Source organism: Theobroma umbraticum, unplaced genomic scaffold (genome assembly GCF_002168275.2).
Source record: "Theobroma umbraticum cultivar Fairchild unplaced genomic scaffold, ASM216827v3 scaffold_51.0, whole genome shotgun sequence".
Taxonomy (NCBI): Eukaryota; Viridiplantae; Streptophyta; class Magnoliopsida; order Malvales; family Malvaceae; genus Theobroma; species Theobroma umbraticum.
Window position 1 is genome coordinate 9,636,274 of NW_018397260.1, and position 15,188 is coordinate 9,651,461.

General features: G+C 35.3%; 4 protein-coding genes and 2 pseudogenes across 5 annotated transcripts in view; 3 read left to right on the forward strand and 3 right to left on the reverse strand.

Moving 5' to 3' along the window:
- Window positions 1-187, reverse strand: part of HO2 (heme oxygenase 2) — a 2,117-nt gene extending 1,930 nt beyond the window's left edge. Inside the window, exon 1 of the mRNA XM_021428571.2 lies at window positions 157-187. Within this exon, the coding sequence (XP_021284246.2) occupies window positions 157-187 (31 nt within the window). The remainder of the gene's footprint in view (window positions 1-156) is intronic.
- A 471-nt stretch (window positions 188-658) lies between these two features.
- LOC110416562 (patatin-like protein 2) lies at window positions 659-3,207 on the forward strand (annotated as a pseudogene). The gene is made up of 10 exons (XR_016351226.1): window positions 659-667; window positions 825-932; window positions 1,033-1,214; window positions 1,289-1,475; window positions 1,565-1,642; window positions 1,726-1,760; window positions 2,155-2,227; window positions 2,376-2,680; window positions 2,769-2,944; window positions 3,040-3,207. The product of XR_016351226.1 is annotated as a patatin-like protein 2 (transcript).
- Window positions 3,208-4,062: 855 nt separating this feature from the next.
- On the forward strand, window positions 4,063-5,735 carry LOC110416566 (patatin-like protein 2; annotated as a pseudogene).
- A 2,286-nt stretch (window positions 5,736-8,021) lies between these two features.
- Window positions 8,022-10,278, forward strand: LOC110416377 (patatin-like protein 2). The gene is made up of 7 exons (XM_021428367.2): window positions 8,022-8,282; window positions 8,447-8,628; window positions 8,728-8,917; window positions 9,022-9,183; window positions 9,274-9,573; window positions 9,758-9,930; window positions 10,024-10,278. The coding sequence occupies exons 1-7, from the start codon at window positions 8,151-8,153 to the stop codon at window positions 10,115-10,117; spliced, it is 1,233 nt and encodes a 410-aa protein (XP_021284042.1). The 5' UTR covers window positions 8,022-8,150; the 3' UTR covers window positions 10,118-10,278.
- Window positions 10,279-11,650: 1,372 nt separating this feature from the next.
- Window positions 11,651-13,535, reverse strand: LOC110416567 (patatin-like protein 2). Its single transcript, XM_021428579.1, has 7 exons — window positions 13,371-13,535; window positions 13,078-13,265; window positions 12,801-12,987; window positions 12,537-12,698; window positions 12,129-12,431; window positions 11,862-12,037; window positions 11,651-11,726 (listed from the first exon to the last, which is right to left on the reverse strand). Exons 1-7 carry the CDS (start codon window positions 13,533-13,535, stop codon window positions 11,651-11,653), a joined length of 1,257 nt encoding a protein of 418 aa, XP_021284254.1.
- Window positions 13,536-14,330: 795 nt separating this feature from the next.
- LOC149527224 (patatin-like protein 2) lies at window positions 14,331-15,182 on the reverse strand. Its single transcript, XM_089783526.1, has 3 exons — window positions 15,092-15,182; window positions 14,826-15,001; window positions 14,331-14,684 (listed from the first exon to the last, which is right to left on the reverse strand). The coding sequence occupies exons 1-3, from the start codon at window positions 15,176-15,178 to the stop codon at window positions 14,603-14,605; spliced, it is 345 nt and encodes a 114-aa protein (XP_089639652.1). The 5' UTR covers window positions 15,179-15,182; the 3' UTR covers window positions 14,331-14,602.
- Window positions 15,183-15,188: the final 6 nt, after the last annotated feature.

A 15,188-nucleotide genomic window follows, 5' to 3' on the forward strand; every position in this document is an offset into this window, starting at 1 on the left:
GTTCTTAAGCAGTGACGGAGCATAATTTTATTCGAGAAAATTTGCTCGGAAAAAGAAAGGACAGAATCTAGGAATTCCGTTTGAAGCTTTCTTAGAGGCTGGCGGGGGAGGGAAATCCGCGACAAGAAACAAACGAAAATCTTCACCGGTACGGACGGTCTATATAAATGGAATGTTCTCGCCGCATATGCGAACCTTTGTCCCTTAAGTCCAACACTCAATTTGGCCCAATACTTAATTGGGCTTACAAAGATCCAACCGCTACTACGTTTTTGCCCTTTATGGGTTCAATTAGGTTTTGTCAAAGTAATTATTGCTTGTACCATAAGTTTTTCGTCAAATTAGTATCCTTATTTAGAAATTGTATGCAATTGAATTTTCTGCCTAACTCTAACTCTATAATATTGTAGACGTGGGATTGTCAAAAGACCAAATTAGCAATAGCCCTTTCGTTTTTCTAAGCTAGTAATCAACATGGAGAGTTTAGTATATTAGAGATTAATTAAATTTATACGTATGTTTAATTAAGTAAAATGTCAAATTTGAATGGTTGGTCAAAGATAAGTTTATGTATCATTTTTTTTAAAAAAAATTAGATTAGATTTTAGTTGAAACAAAAATATGTACGTATAGTAAGTGTATGACTTATCTTAGGAAAATGCTGAAAGTAAGCTTAAGGCTTGGAAGGTCTATAAATACTTGAGGTTTCCAAGGCTTTTATTGCATCTACACCTTTTGTGATTTCTCCTGACCAGCTACCTTAGAGCTTAAGCCTTAAAGCATTGCTCATATCAAACTAATGGAAAAAGTAAGAAAGCTTTTAGCACCCTCCAACTCATAGAGAGTTTATTACTATTCTCAGCATTGATGGAGGTAGAATTAGAGGAATCATTCCAGGAGTTATTCTCAGCTTTTTAGAGTCTGAGTTACAGGTGATCATATGTTATCAAACCTCTCCTGTAACCTGTTTCTGTGTATCATCAAAGAGGTGTTAATTGTATGATTATCTGATCATGTTTACTCTCGGTGCAGAAACTGGATGGCGAGCAAGCAAGAATTGCAAATTATTTTGATGTGGTAGCAGGGACGAGCACAAGTGGTCTTCTGACCACCATGTTAACAGCACCAAATGAGAAGAACAGACCCTTATTTGCTGCTCAAAAAATTAAGGCCTTTTACTTTGAGCATGGCCCTAGAATATTTCCTCAAAATAGGTAATAATATTGGATGAAAGCAAGAGCATATCCACAACAGAATTTCAAGCATTAACAAAGTCTTGTTTCAACAGATTTCCATTTCTTGGTGTTACAAATATGATTAAGAGAGTGCTCGTACTAAAATATGATGGCAAGTATCCCCATGGAGTTCTAAAGAAAAGGCTTGGAAACACAAGGCTGCACCAGACATTGACTATCGTTGTAATTCCAACTTTCGACATCAAGAAGCTGCAGCCAGTCATCTTTTCCAGCTATGAGGTTGGTCTTGAAGTTTCATCAACTATTTACTCTATGTCATGGGATATTGTTAGGAGAGGAGAGTTCACTTCTACTGATTTCTGTCTCAGGTGAAGAAAAGTCCATCCCTGAATACCCTACTCTCAGATATATGCTGTGATACCCAACATCCCACATCTGATGTGAATGTGATTGTTAAAACCTATATAACAATCTAAGTCTATCACTATTAGAAACTTGAATTTAAGCTTTTGAGGGCCACGTGGTTTAGGCTCAAAGAGTTGTTGGACCAGTGATTGGACTTGGGTAGTTACAAATGGTATCAGAGTCTGCACCAGTTCGATGTGAGCTTTCATATTGTTCTGATGAGATCTTGGTCATGTGGATGTGATGTGATCTTTCACATTGTTCTGGTGAGATCTTGGTCATGTGGATGTGATGTGTGACCTTGATGAGGACATTGACCTTGATGAGGTGGATGTGATGTGTGACCTTGATGAGGACATCAAGGATTTGAGTGGGTGGGATTGTGATACCGAACATCCCACATCTGATGTGAATGTGATTGTTAAGACCTATATAACAATCCAATTAAGTTTTTGAGTTCCAAAGTTGGAACCAAAGACTCTGAAGGAGAGGTGAAGAAGATCAACCAAGGGCCAAAGTTGGAACCAAAGACTTTGAAGGAGAGGTGAAGAAGATCAACCAAAGACTTTGAAGGAGAGGTGAAGAAGTTTAATCTTATTAATGGTGGGATGGCTGCTAATAATCTTGTAAGACAAAACTTCAACCCTTTGGAAAAACTCTTAATTATACTTTATTATTAAAGCATATATAATAATCCAAACTCTTAATTATACTTTATTATTAAAGCATATATAATAACAATCCTATATGTTCAATTCATATTGATTTTTACAGGCTTTAGTTGCCATTAGTGAAGTGACAAAACAGATCAACCGAGGGCATTGTGATTTCTCTTCCATAAAGGGAGCAAGCCATTACAGTAGATTCTTGGTGCTTTCCATAGGAACAGGCTCAGAAAAACTTGCAGAGAAGTACAATGCAAGCCAAGCAGCTCAATGGGGTCTACTTGGGTGGTTGACCTCCGGCCATTCCACCCCATTAGTTAATGCTTTACTGAAGGCAGTGCTGATATGGTTGATTTCCACATTTCTGTCATCTTCAAAGCTTTAGGTTCTGAAAAGAACTATCTTCGCATCCAGGTTAATTATAATCTACACTTATTTTTTTTGCTCCAAATTTATCAATCCCTCCCTCGCCATTCGGAGCCGCATCCTGAAACAATCGCAGGATGATAAGCTAATGGGGGAAGTCTCCTCTATTGATGTTTCCACAGAGGATAATCTCAAAAATCTTGTCACTGTTGCTGAAAACTTGTTGAATAAACCTGTTTCGAGGGTGAACTTCGAGACGGGTAACTATGAGCCTTCAGGAGAATTAGAAACCAACGCACAGGCTCTCAAAAGGTATATTATTCATTATTATTTTTCCAAGTATATACGTATTATTGTTTCTACTTTCTAGCCTCCATTAACACATGTTATCCAACCAAATCTGTCAGGTACGCAAAGCTGCTCTCTCAGGAGAAAGCCTGTCGTGAAAGGTCATCGTTGCCGAAGCTTGATGCATAATCAAAGATGAATATGTGAATTTCAAGTTCTGCAGAAGTTTTAAATTAGATATTTATAGTATGAAATAAATGTAATTGATTATGTTTCATCAAAATAAATGTAATTGATCATGCGGGTTTTCTGCTCATAATTAAGACATATGAAAGATTGATTAGCAATATCAAAACGATGAGCTCACCTGATCATAAAGGAAGTTACGGGATTAATTGAAATTACCATTTATGAACAAAGCATTCAATCAGATCCTAAACAAAAGAACATAGATTCCTGAAATAGAGTCATAACTAGTACTTCTAAAAGATAAGAACCGCACAAGACAAAACCAAACCAATTGCAACATCAACACGAAACGCAAAAATGATCCCCTGGCAACACGACACTCCCTTCTATTCACGTCCAATTTTACAATGAAATCCACGTTCTAAACACTAAAAAAAAAACAAAAATTTTCGTTAAAAAAGAGTCAAAATTTCATATTTTGTCAAAAAATTATTTTTTCACGTGTTATTATTTAATAAAATCCCATCAATAATACACAAAACAAAAAATAATTTTCACATTATTTTTTACAAATTTTTGTGTTAGGCGGGATCATTGCGTAGTAGCATCAGGATGACTCTATTGACTTTATTCAAGCATCTATAATTCTTACTATCTAAATGAGAAAGGAAAAACATTAATAACTAATCAAATTAATGCATAAGAAACCTGAGTAATAAAATTTTTGTGCACATATGGTTTGAAGTATAGTGTGTGTAAGAAATATCTTGAACAAATATAGCAGGCACAAGTTAATTATATCATCATTCCTAGTTGAGCTTTGAATTGGATTAATAGTATTGTTTTGACATGGCCGATTTTGTGAAAAAAAGACAACCTTCTCTCTTTAGGATAATGTCCACTTTACTGAATGTTGGTTCGTTTGCTTTCTTACCTACTGTTCTGGCCCGCCTATGTACGGAGCCTCACCAACAATTCTCGAGAATGACCAGTCAGGAAAGGGCAAGGATTTCAATAAGATAGGCATCCATGCTTTCAATTTCCAATTCCTTTTTAACGTGTTTGCAGTCCAAATTAACTTGATCCACCCGTTTCCATGGAAGTACAACTTTGGTCAAATTTGGTGCGATGCATTCCCCATTCTTGTGAAAATACGAGATTGTCAAAGTTACGTAACTGCCATGGAAATCTCAGGCAAGCTGATAAGCATGCCGTGCTATAATAGGTGCACTAGAATGCTTTACTTTTGTTGAACTGACAATCACTAATACAGTATTAAGGACTATAGATCAGTATTATGTCCCCTCGTTGGTTTATATCAGTATACGCCATATTGCTTTTCAAAAAAACAGTAACTGATACAACTACTCTGCCTATGCATACGTACTGTTGGAGAAAAGTAATTAGGCTTTTATTTTCTTAGGGGGGTTATTATTGCTAATCAAGGTTATATTGGGTGATTTTATGTTGGTAATAATGGTTTTGAGTTTAGGGGTTTAGTTTAAGAAATGAAATGCCAATATAGAAGGAGCAAATTCACCTTTACGACCTCCAACTTATGGAGAGTTAATCACCATCCTCAGGATGCATTGCCGGGGATGGATCCTTATCTTAGTTTTCTAGAATTGCAGACTGTTGTACAGAAGCTGGATGGTGAGGATGTAAAAATTGCAGGCTGTTTTGATGTAATTGCAGGGGGGGCTAGCATAGGAGGTCTGGTGACTGCCATGCTAACTGGTCCAAAGATATAAAGGAATTTTTCCTAAACAACAATCGTAGGATCTTCCCTTAACCAAGGTTTGCAATATAAGAGACTCGACTGGAATGCAGATCACCTCATTAATTAATTAACTAAATTGTTTTTGCAGTGGTTGTTGACATAATTTTTTTTAAAGAACAGTTATGTGCATTATTTGCTCAATCAACTAAAGTGATCAAAGCTCTTTTGGGACCAAAAAATGAAGGGAAGTATCTGCATAGCCTTGTCAAAGAGAAACTAGGAAACACAAGGTTGCACCAGACATTGACAAATGTTGTTATCCCACCATTCGACATCAAGAACCTCCAGCCAACAATCTTTTCCAGCGGTCAGGTTCTTGCTAATTTCTCTCCAATAACTCACCTTTATCAGCCATTCTTATTTCTTCATCGACTTAAATGATTGCTGAATTATTTTCTTACTCTCAGACCTATGCAACGCAGCCTCAGCACCACCAACTTATGTACCCGCCAATTATTTCAAAACAACAGATGACAGAGGGAAAGTTAAGGTGCTCAATCGCATAGATGATGCATTCATGGCAATCACGATATTAATTTCTTTTATAAGTTTCAGCATTCTAGCTAGCTGCCTATTAACCCATTTTGTAACCTTCTTTGTGGGGAAGTGACTATAAGGAGAACAGCAGGGGAAATTCTGATTTCTTTCCAATAAAACCAATGGACTATAGGGACGATTTCCTGTTATCTCGTCAGGGACTGGCTCAAGAAAGATTGAAGAGAAATACAGTGCAGATAAAGCAGTGAGAAATGGCGTTTTTTGGGCTGGTTAACCTGAGGCAATTCCACCCCAATAGTAGATGTCTTTACTCAAGCATTAAAATGGTGGGTGTTATCCACAATTTAACGTGAATTTCTATTAATTCAATGCATAAAAAATAAAGCTTCTTGCAAGAGAAATACTCCATTAAATAGAAGGATTACTTCTGTTTGTGCTGCCAATTGCTTTTTGAGCAGCTAAAGATATGATGCAAATGTACCGGGACTCAAAGAACCAAAGCTAGAGTTTCTATGTCACCAAAATCTCTCATCTACATAGTTTAAAACGTTGGAGTGACATAATAGCTATTGGGTGGATAATAAAACAACTGCTTAAAAAAAAAAAGGAAAGAAAAGGATTACTTTTCTTGGTTATCGTTAACAGTCAAATGTTGCTATGGATCTTTAAAGAGGACACTTAACCAACAAGAAACGAAAATTCTTTCCAGGAGGCATTTATTTTGGGTCGGAGGTGAGCCCCAACCTATAGCAATTAAGGAAAAACCTTATTTTTACTTATTCAAAGCTTAATTTATTGCAATCAAACATGACTATGAACATTATCATTTCCTTCAGTTTTCCTAACTAAACAACCATTAGTTAGCATATAAGAAAAAAAATTTTGGGGTAACCCCACGTGACCACCGGCATTAAGAATTTCAATAGTTAGGTAATATATGAACCCACGTTGACGGCACTGTATTTTGAATTTAATCATGCATGCAACTATATCACTGAAACATGTAAATTTGTATAAAAATAAGTTAAATAATTAAAATTTCTATAAAAAAGCTAGCTCTAGACATTTTGTTTACGCCAAAGGTGTGGCAAGTTCCCTGGAAAGGTCCAGCTTTAATAGAACACTAATTAAACTCAAGAACTAGCATTGGGTTAATCTGCTATCCACCTAAACGGCTGCTCGTTATTGGTAATGAACCAACCGACTGAAGGTTCGTGCATATGGCTTTAAAGAATTGTTTAATCATAATCATCTTCCACACGTGAGCATTTGTTTTTCCAGAAAGCTTATATCTTTTTCAACTTCTTGATAGTGCAATCCATGGATAAAATATTATCAAGGCTTGGAGCAGTTGGAGTAAATTATTGCAGAGGGTCAAAAAGTTGTATTTGCCTTGGCACGCCACTTCTCATCCTGGAAAGGATCAGATGCTATAGACAGATTGCTGCCAAGTCATGGTTCTGTTCAAGTATTTGGCTTAGAGAAAATTTCTTCTTAGCACATGTTTAACCAATTCGATTTTGTCTTAGATTTTGAAACCTTCCACGCAAACTGGATATTCTTTCCATAGTTGAACTAACATAAGCTTAAAAAACTGGGATAGATATCCTTTTCACTATTATAAACTAGAAATAATTTGTTACAATTAAGACAGTTTGTATGCTTGGGAATCTTTACTTCTTTGTTGACAAACATTCCTCAGAATTTTTAGACCCCAGTTGGACATTACAATGGAAGAAACAAATGCATAGTTTGCTTTCACCTTTGAACTGATCTAGTCTTCTTTATTTTCTAGAATATGCATGTTGAGGCTTTTGGAAAACAGAGAAAAGAGGCAAATTTGCTCAAACATTTAGCCTAAGTCATATTCATCAAAAACAAAACAAAACATAAAAGAAAGCTGCGAAGGCCTCCCCAGCCCTGCCCCTGAGACTAGTGCCAGATTTTGGTGAATAATTATGAGTATGATTCAACTTAATCATTAGAGATGAGGGGAGAAAAAGCATGAACGTATATTAGGAAAATTTCTTGCACGTTCTCTCTTTTGCATACATAATTCTCTTGTTTTGTTAAAGCTATACCGTGGCATAATTGAATTTTAGATATAACTAGCACATAGAATTGATTTATAATTAAGATCGATTGCTAACTTATTAAATTATATTTCTTCTTTGACGTCTCCTTTTTTGAATTGAAATAATAATAAAATTTGATTTGATTTTACTTCATTTGATTCAACATGTTTACGCAGGAGGTAGACATCCGATAAAATAATTTGAGTCTAATTATAAAATAAAATAAAAAGAAATGTAGCCATAAAGTGGGAATTTACTTGGACCTAAGTGCTTGGTTCCCTCAGTTCTGCTTTAATTATAAATCTTCAATGAATCACCTAATTCTTGTCATACCTACGAGTCTCTGGGAGCTTCAGTCTAACCTACAATTCTCCACAATGACCTTTTGAAGGCAACAGCCACACGTTATGTCCCTGTTAAATTTTCCAATGCTGCCTCTAATTGCTTGGACAAGAGCAAATCGTACCTTTGGTCAAATTTGGTGCAATTCTTCCCCATGTAACATTGTCACAACCTGTATCAAGGAGGAGATGGATGTGTCTATAAATATCCAAGCCTGCGTGGTGGATCAGGACATAAGTCATAGAACTCGACCTCCGAGGCTTTTCAAAAGTTCAGTTTTCCCTTCAAGGCTCTTAAAAAGTTATAGTAGTATACACAAATTCCATTTAGCTTAGCACCACTATATATGGAAGGAGCAAAGGATCGTCTGCAACCTCCAACTTATGGAGACTTGATCACCATTCTCAGCATTGACGGCGGTGGAATACGAGGGGTTATCCCTGGAACCATCCTTGCTGTCCTAGAATCCGAACTTCAGGTACATTGGGTCTACGTACACACAGAGGCACATATATGAAAAAATGTTGCTATATGTGCATGCATATATATGCAAAGCAAATTTAAACAGAACCCTAATTACGTTGCCCTTTTGCTTATAATCCTTCGTCTGCTAACTCTAGATATGTTTTGGCTATTGCACAGAAGCTGGATGGTGAGGATGCAAGACTCGCAGACTACTTTGATGTGATTGCTGGGACTAGCACAGGCGGCCTGGTGACAGCCATGCTAACTAGTCCAAATGAAAAGAATCGACCTCTATTTGCTGCCAAAGATATAAAGGACTTTTACCTAAATTACTGTCCTAAAATCTTCCCCCAACCAGGGTATACCTCTTCGTTTCTATGTACAATGATCAAGATCTCATTGTTTAAATTCTTTTACGGTTATTGTTGACCTTTTTTTTTTTTGTTTTGGATTACCAGATGTCCATTATTTGCTCAAACATCAAAGGTTATCAAAGCTCTATCGGGACCAAAATATGATGGGAAGTTTCTGCATAGTATTGTTAAAGAGAAACTAGGAGACACGAGATTGCATCAGACATTAACTAATGTTGTTATCCCAACATTTGACATCCATCATCTCCAGCCAACCATCTTTTCTAGCTATCAGGTTTTTATTCTCTTCAAAACTCACCTTTCATCATGAACCTTAACATATCATGTTAATTAGATTAATATGAATTAGTTCTTATTATGATGTTGGGTTTCAACCAGGTGAAGAACAAACCTACTTTAGATGCCTTGCTCTCAGACATATGCATTGGAACCTCAGCTGCACCAACATATCTCCCCGCCCATTACTTCAAAACCGAAGACCAGAAAGGGAACATGAGAGAATACAACCTCATAGATGGTGGTGTGGCTGCAAATAACCCGGTACACATCTCAAAGATTTATCTCTGAATTAATAATAATTTGTTTTGGCTACCAACATATCTACTTACGTTTATATTTTGGACCTTCCAGACTTTAGTCGCTATGGGCGAAGTGTCCAAGGAAATCATTAAGGGAAACGCCGATTTCTTTCCAATTAAGCCCATGGACTATGGAAGATTTCTGGTTATCTCCTTGGGGACTGGTTCTCGAAAAGCCGAAGAGAAATACAGTGCAAAAGAGGCAGCCAAATGGGGTCTGTTAGGTTGGTTAACCAGCGGCGGTTCCACCCCATTAGTTGATGTATTCACCCAGGCAAGTGGAGACATGGTCGACCTCCACCTTTCTGTCGTATTCGAAGCCCTCCACTCTGATAAATACCTCCGTATTCAGGTACATGCTTTTTTAAGTCAAGCTACGCTTTCCAGTGGTGGAAAACTGTTGCTTCTCAACAACATGGCCATATTAATATCTTTGAATTTTCTTCACCCGTTTCAGTCCTTGTGTCGACAATTGATGAAGATAGGAAAACATTTTCTCTTCGCTGCTGTTACTAACATGGTTGAATTGTAAGCAGGATGACACATTAAGTGGGGTTGTATCTTCCGTTGACGTAGCCACGAAGGAGAATTTGGATGAACTCGTGAAAGTTGGTCAAGCACTGCTGAATAAGCAAGTTTCCAGAGTTAACTTGGAAACCGGCGTCTTCGAGCCTTTCTCTCAAGAGACTAATGAAGAAGCTCTTAAAAGGTACGACAGAATCCTCTTGTTGCCTAATTTGCATACATTAATACTCAACTATTTGTATTTATTCGGAGAATTTTTTCTATCTTGTATTCATAGGTTTGCGACACTACTTTCCCAAGAGAGGCGTTGTCGCCATTCTAGGTCACCCCAAGGAAAGGATGGAGTACATCAAAATGGTGTTAAGAATTAGTGGTTTTTCCTAATATTGTAAGCTCTTGCAGCACAAATAATTCAACTCTGTAATTCTTTATTTGTTTTTTAGCTTGAATAAATCCCCAATGGGATAACATTTGACAATAATGGATTGTAAGTGTTTCTTTAATAAAAAATTCTTTTATAATGCCAATTTAATTTACCCGTCTAATCTGATTTTAATTAATTTTTCTCTCATATGTAATCTAATAAATTGTTATTCAATCAAGAAAAATAATCTCATAAATCGTAATTTAAAAATATAAATTTTTTAAATACAAAAATGAATGACTAATTTAAATGATTATATATATAACATATTACAAATTTCTCGTTATTGACCGAAATATATAAAGTCATAATACAATGCATTTAGCAATGTCTATGATCATTAATTCGTGAGTACAACTTAAAAAAACAAAAATTTCTGATTATTAGTAAATTTGAAATTTTATTTTCCAACCAAAATAAATCGTACAAAATTTTCTTGAGTTGACCAATTCTCCCTTCCTCGTTTATCAATTTCGATCCCTTTGACCCATATTTTCCACCAAAAATTGTACTGAAACATGATTGTAAATGGTCCACACTTCAAAGTTCTTAGCCATAAAAACCCAGCTAACGTGAGGAAATCATTAAGGATGTTGAGAAAAAGACAGTACTTACAAAAACAAAACAACAAATCAATTTTATGGAAATGCGTCACAGTTGTGATGCTTGGTTCTCATGGCAATAGCAGTAAAACATTTTTAGCCATGTTTGACTGTAAATGCGGTATATGGTCCAGCAGAAATGGACACCATCGACGGTGAATGCAGCAAACCTTTGGCTGGGCATCATCGACGGCCAATGTAGCAAACCTTTGGCAGTCTTCGTCATTTGCTCATTTGATTTCGCCTTGCCCATATGTATAGTAATCTCTACTCGTCAACTTAGATTGTGACAGCTACCAATGATTCCACTTATATGGCCTTTTGACAAGTTTTCAGTCAAGGTTCCGATACCATTAAATTTTGCATGGCTGCTTCCTCAACATGGAAAGACAAGTTACTTACCTTAATTAATTGGATTCTTTTTCTTATTTCTTAGATTTAAGAATGCAAACATATATATTATATAGGAATAACAATAATCGAGACGTATGACAAACAAATATTAGATAAAATATTTGATTACGGGCAATTTTTATTTGGGATTAATATTTTCTTATATGAATAAATCATACATATGGTTTAGCTCAATTAATATGCATTAAACAATTTTGAAAATAAAATAACTAAAAGAAATTCATTTTGACAGTAAATAATCAGGGATAAGATCAAAAATTTATTCAAATTCTTAATAGTATGTTTATTTTTTTAGAGATTTCATTAATATTCAACTATACGTAAATAAAATTACTTTTTTTTTTGAAAGAAGTAAATAAAATTACTTATAAAACACTTGAAAGAATAAAAGATTAAGACATATATATATATATATAATTTGAAGGGAGTAAAACACAGTTCCAACTACTTCCAACTGATCAGTTCTACTTTGTGGTAAGGTTTCCAGTTGGTGATCTCGTGTCACGAAGCCGCTTCTCCTGAGATAGCACTTTAGCTAATCTGCAGATAATCCAAAATTAAAATTAGCACCATATTAATATGATAGTAGAATATAAAATATAAGGTGTTAATAATTACATATATAATAGACAGTCAATTAAAATTCTGAAATTAGAATATAGTTCTTGATTATACCTGATGAGAGCGTTTTCATTTGTGTCTTGAGTATTAATAGGTTCAAATTTACCATTGTCCAAATTCACTCTAGAAACTGGTTTTTTCAGCAATTCTTCCCCAACTTTTACAAGGTTCTCCAAGTTTTCTTTTGTAGCAATATCCACAGATGAGACTGTCCCACATAGTGTATCATCCTGCAATTTTTTTTTTGTTTTGCTATAGGTTAAGTATAATTTCTCTGATTGTCTCTAAGTTACAATTCGAAAAATGAATCTGTACATATACCTGAATTCGGAGATATTTGTCTTCAGATTGAAGTGCTTGGAAAACAGTAGCAATGTGAAAGTCGACCATGTCACTGCTAGCTTGCATGAACACATCCATCAATGGAGTGGAGTGTTGAAAGGTCAGCCATTCCAAGAGACCCCATTTTGAGGCCATAGGAGCAGGGTATTTCTCTGCACATTTTTGGGAACCAGTGCCCAAGGACAAAACCAAGAAACGAGCAAAGTCGTTTGCCTTTGTAGGAAAGGAATCAGAATTCTTGCGAGTGATTTCTTTGGTCACTTCGTTCATAGCTACCAAAGTCTGCAATAATTGATTAAGAACATTATGATTAAGATTTCTGTGAAACTTGTAACAGGAATAACATTAGGCCCAAAACATTATATATATATATATATATATATATACCGGATTATTTGCAGCAACTCCACCATCAATAAGATGGAATTCTTTAGCTTCGCCATTGGAATTTTTAGTTTCAAACTGATGGGCAGGAAGATAAGTTGGCGCTGCAGAAGTTCCGATGCATATATCAGAGAGCAAAGCATTTTTGCAGGGGTTGTACTTCACCTACACAATGATAATGCAAAATAATCATGTAAATAATCAGAGATCACATAAATTGCGAAGGAAAATAAGAAATCTGTTAGAGGGTATTGATGGGTAACGAACCTCATAGGAGGAGAAGATTTTTGGCTGGAGTTGTTTGATGTCAAATGTCGGGATCACAACATTTGTCAATGTCTGGTGCAATCGGGTTTCTCCCAACTTTTCCCTCACAATATTGTGCAGATATCTGCCATTATATTTTGGTCCAATAAGGGATTTAACCAAATTTTCAGCAGGTGCAAATGGTGAACTGTAATGTAACAGACAAAATTATGTCAGCAACTACATGACAGAGATTTTTCTTTCTCTTTATTTTCATCCACAAGCTTGAGACGATTACCGATCTTGGGGGAAGATTTTAGGGCAGTGTTCCAGGTAGAATTCATTGATATCTTTAGCAGCAAAAAGAGGGCGATTGCCCTCATTCGGATTTGGTGTGGTTAGCATGGCAGTCACGAGGCCACCAGTACTAGTCCCACTAATGACATCAAAGTAATCTGCCAGTCTCGCCTCGTCACCATCCAGCTTCTGCAAATAGCCATAAGCATGATTATTAACATACAAGAAGAAAACTGTTATCAGTATATATGAAGGCACTATACTTTAATGAATCAAAAACTTTTTTCTAGCTACCTGAAGCTCAGACTCTAAAAAGGCAAGAATAGTTCCGGGGATAATCCCCCTAATTCCACCACCATCAATACTAAGAACAGTGATTAAGTTCCCATAGGTGGGAGCTTGTAGGAATGATTTTGGACTTGTCGTAGGAAAAACATTGGCTTTTGGGATAGTCCCCATTATGATAAGGGAGAGATGTTTGCAGGTTTGAGGACCTTAACTAATAATAAGCAGGGGAGAGTCGACCGAGAACAACAAAAGTTTCGAGCTTTTGTGTTTTCTCCTCTATTTGTCTACGTATTGATATCTATTAAGGATAAGTGTTTAGATATTTATAGGCATTTACCTTGTTTTTATTTATAAATTTTTAGTTTTAATTATTTGATTTGATTTAATATGATTTTATTGGTTTCTTGATTATGGAGAAAAATTAGGTGATGAGATACTTTAGGAATTTGCCATAGTTTCCTTTTTTTTTTAATTTTTTTCCAATTTTTGTAATTCTTTCCTTATGGAATTGGATCAAAATTAATAATAAGATAAATTCGGATAAATATGGTGTCTACAATGTGTAAGCTTTACTTGTATATCCTTTACTTGTTGCTCTTGTAATTATTTTTTAAGGGACATGTTATACTTTCAGATCAATTTTTTGTATCAATTTAACGATTTAATTGTGAAATTTTTTTTACCATCATTTATTTAATACATTGGACTTTCCTCGAGTGAACAAAACAATGCAAACATATACAGTATATCAAAATAACAATAATTGAGAAGATGTGATAAATAGATATTAGATAGGTTATTTGATTATGAGCAATTCCTTTTTGGGATTAATGTTTTCTCAAAGGCATTAATGATACATATGGTTTAACCTTATAAATATGCATTCAATGAAGGTTGAAAATAAAATAATTAAAAGAAATTCATTACAAGGCAAATAATCAGGGATAAGATCAGAAATTCATTCAAATTCTTAATAGCATACTAACTTTTTTTTTTGAGATTTTATTGATATTTTAAAAAGAATACAAAAATTAATTATAAGCTAGGAATTAAACCTAGCATTAACAAAGAATTGAAAATTTCATCTATACGAAAACAAAACTACTTATAAGATACTTGAAAAAATAGAAGATTAAATACGTCTTAAGACTTAAGAATTTCTTGCTCCACGTAAAAAATTAGTGAAAGGAAAACACAAAGGCACCACACCACAGGGCGTATAGCACACTTCCAACTGGTCAGTTCTTCTTTGCGGCAAGGTTTCTAGTTGGTGATTTCCTGTCACGAAGTCGCTTCTCCTGAGATAGCACTTCAGCTAATCTGCAGATTAAAGGTTAAGACATATAATCCGAAATTAGCACCATTTTAATATGATAGTAGAATATATAATATGTTAATAATTAGATATAACAGACAGTCGAATTAATAAAACTCTGAAACTAGAATAGTTTCTGATTGTACCTGATGAGAGCGTCTTCATTTGTATCTTGATTATTACTAGGTTCAAATTTACCATTGTCCAAATTCACCCTAGAAACTGGTTTTTTCAGCAATTCTTCCCCAATTTTTCCAAGGTTCTCCAAGTTTTCTTTTGTGGCAATGTCCACAGATGAGACCATCCCGCATAGTGTATCATCCTGCAATTATGTTTTGTTTTGCTATAGGTTAAGTATAATTTCTCTGATTGTCTCTTAGTTACAATTCGACAAATGAACCTATATACATACCTGAATTCGGAGATATTTGTCTTCAGATTTAAGTGCTTGGAAAACGGTAGCAATGTGAAAGTCGACCATGTCACTGCTAGCTTGCATGAACACATCC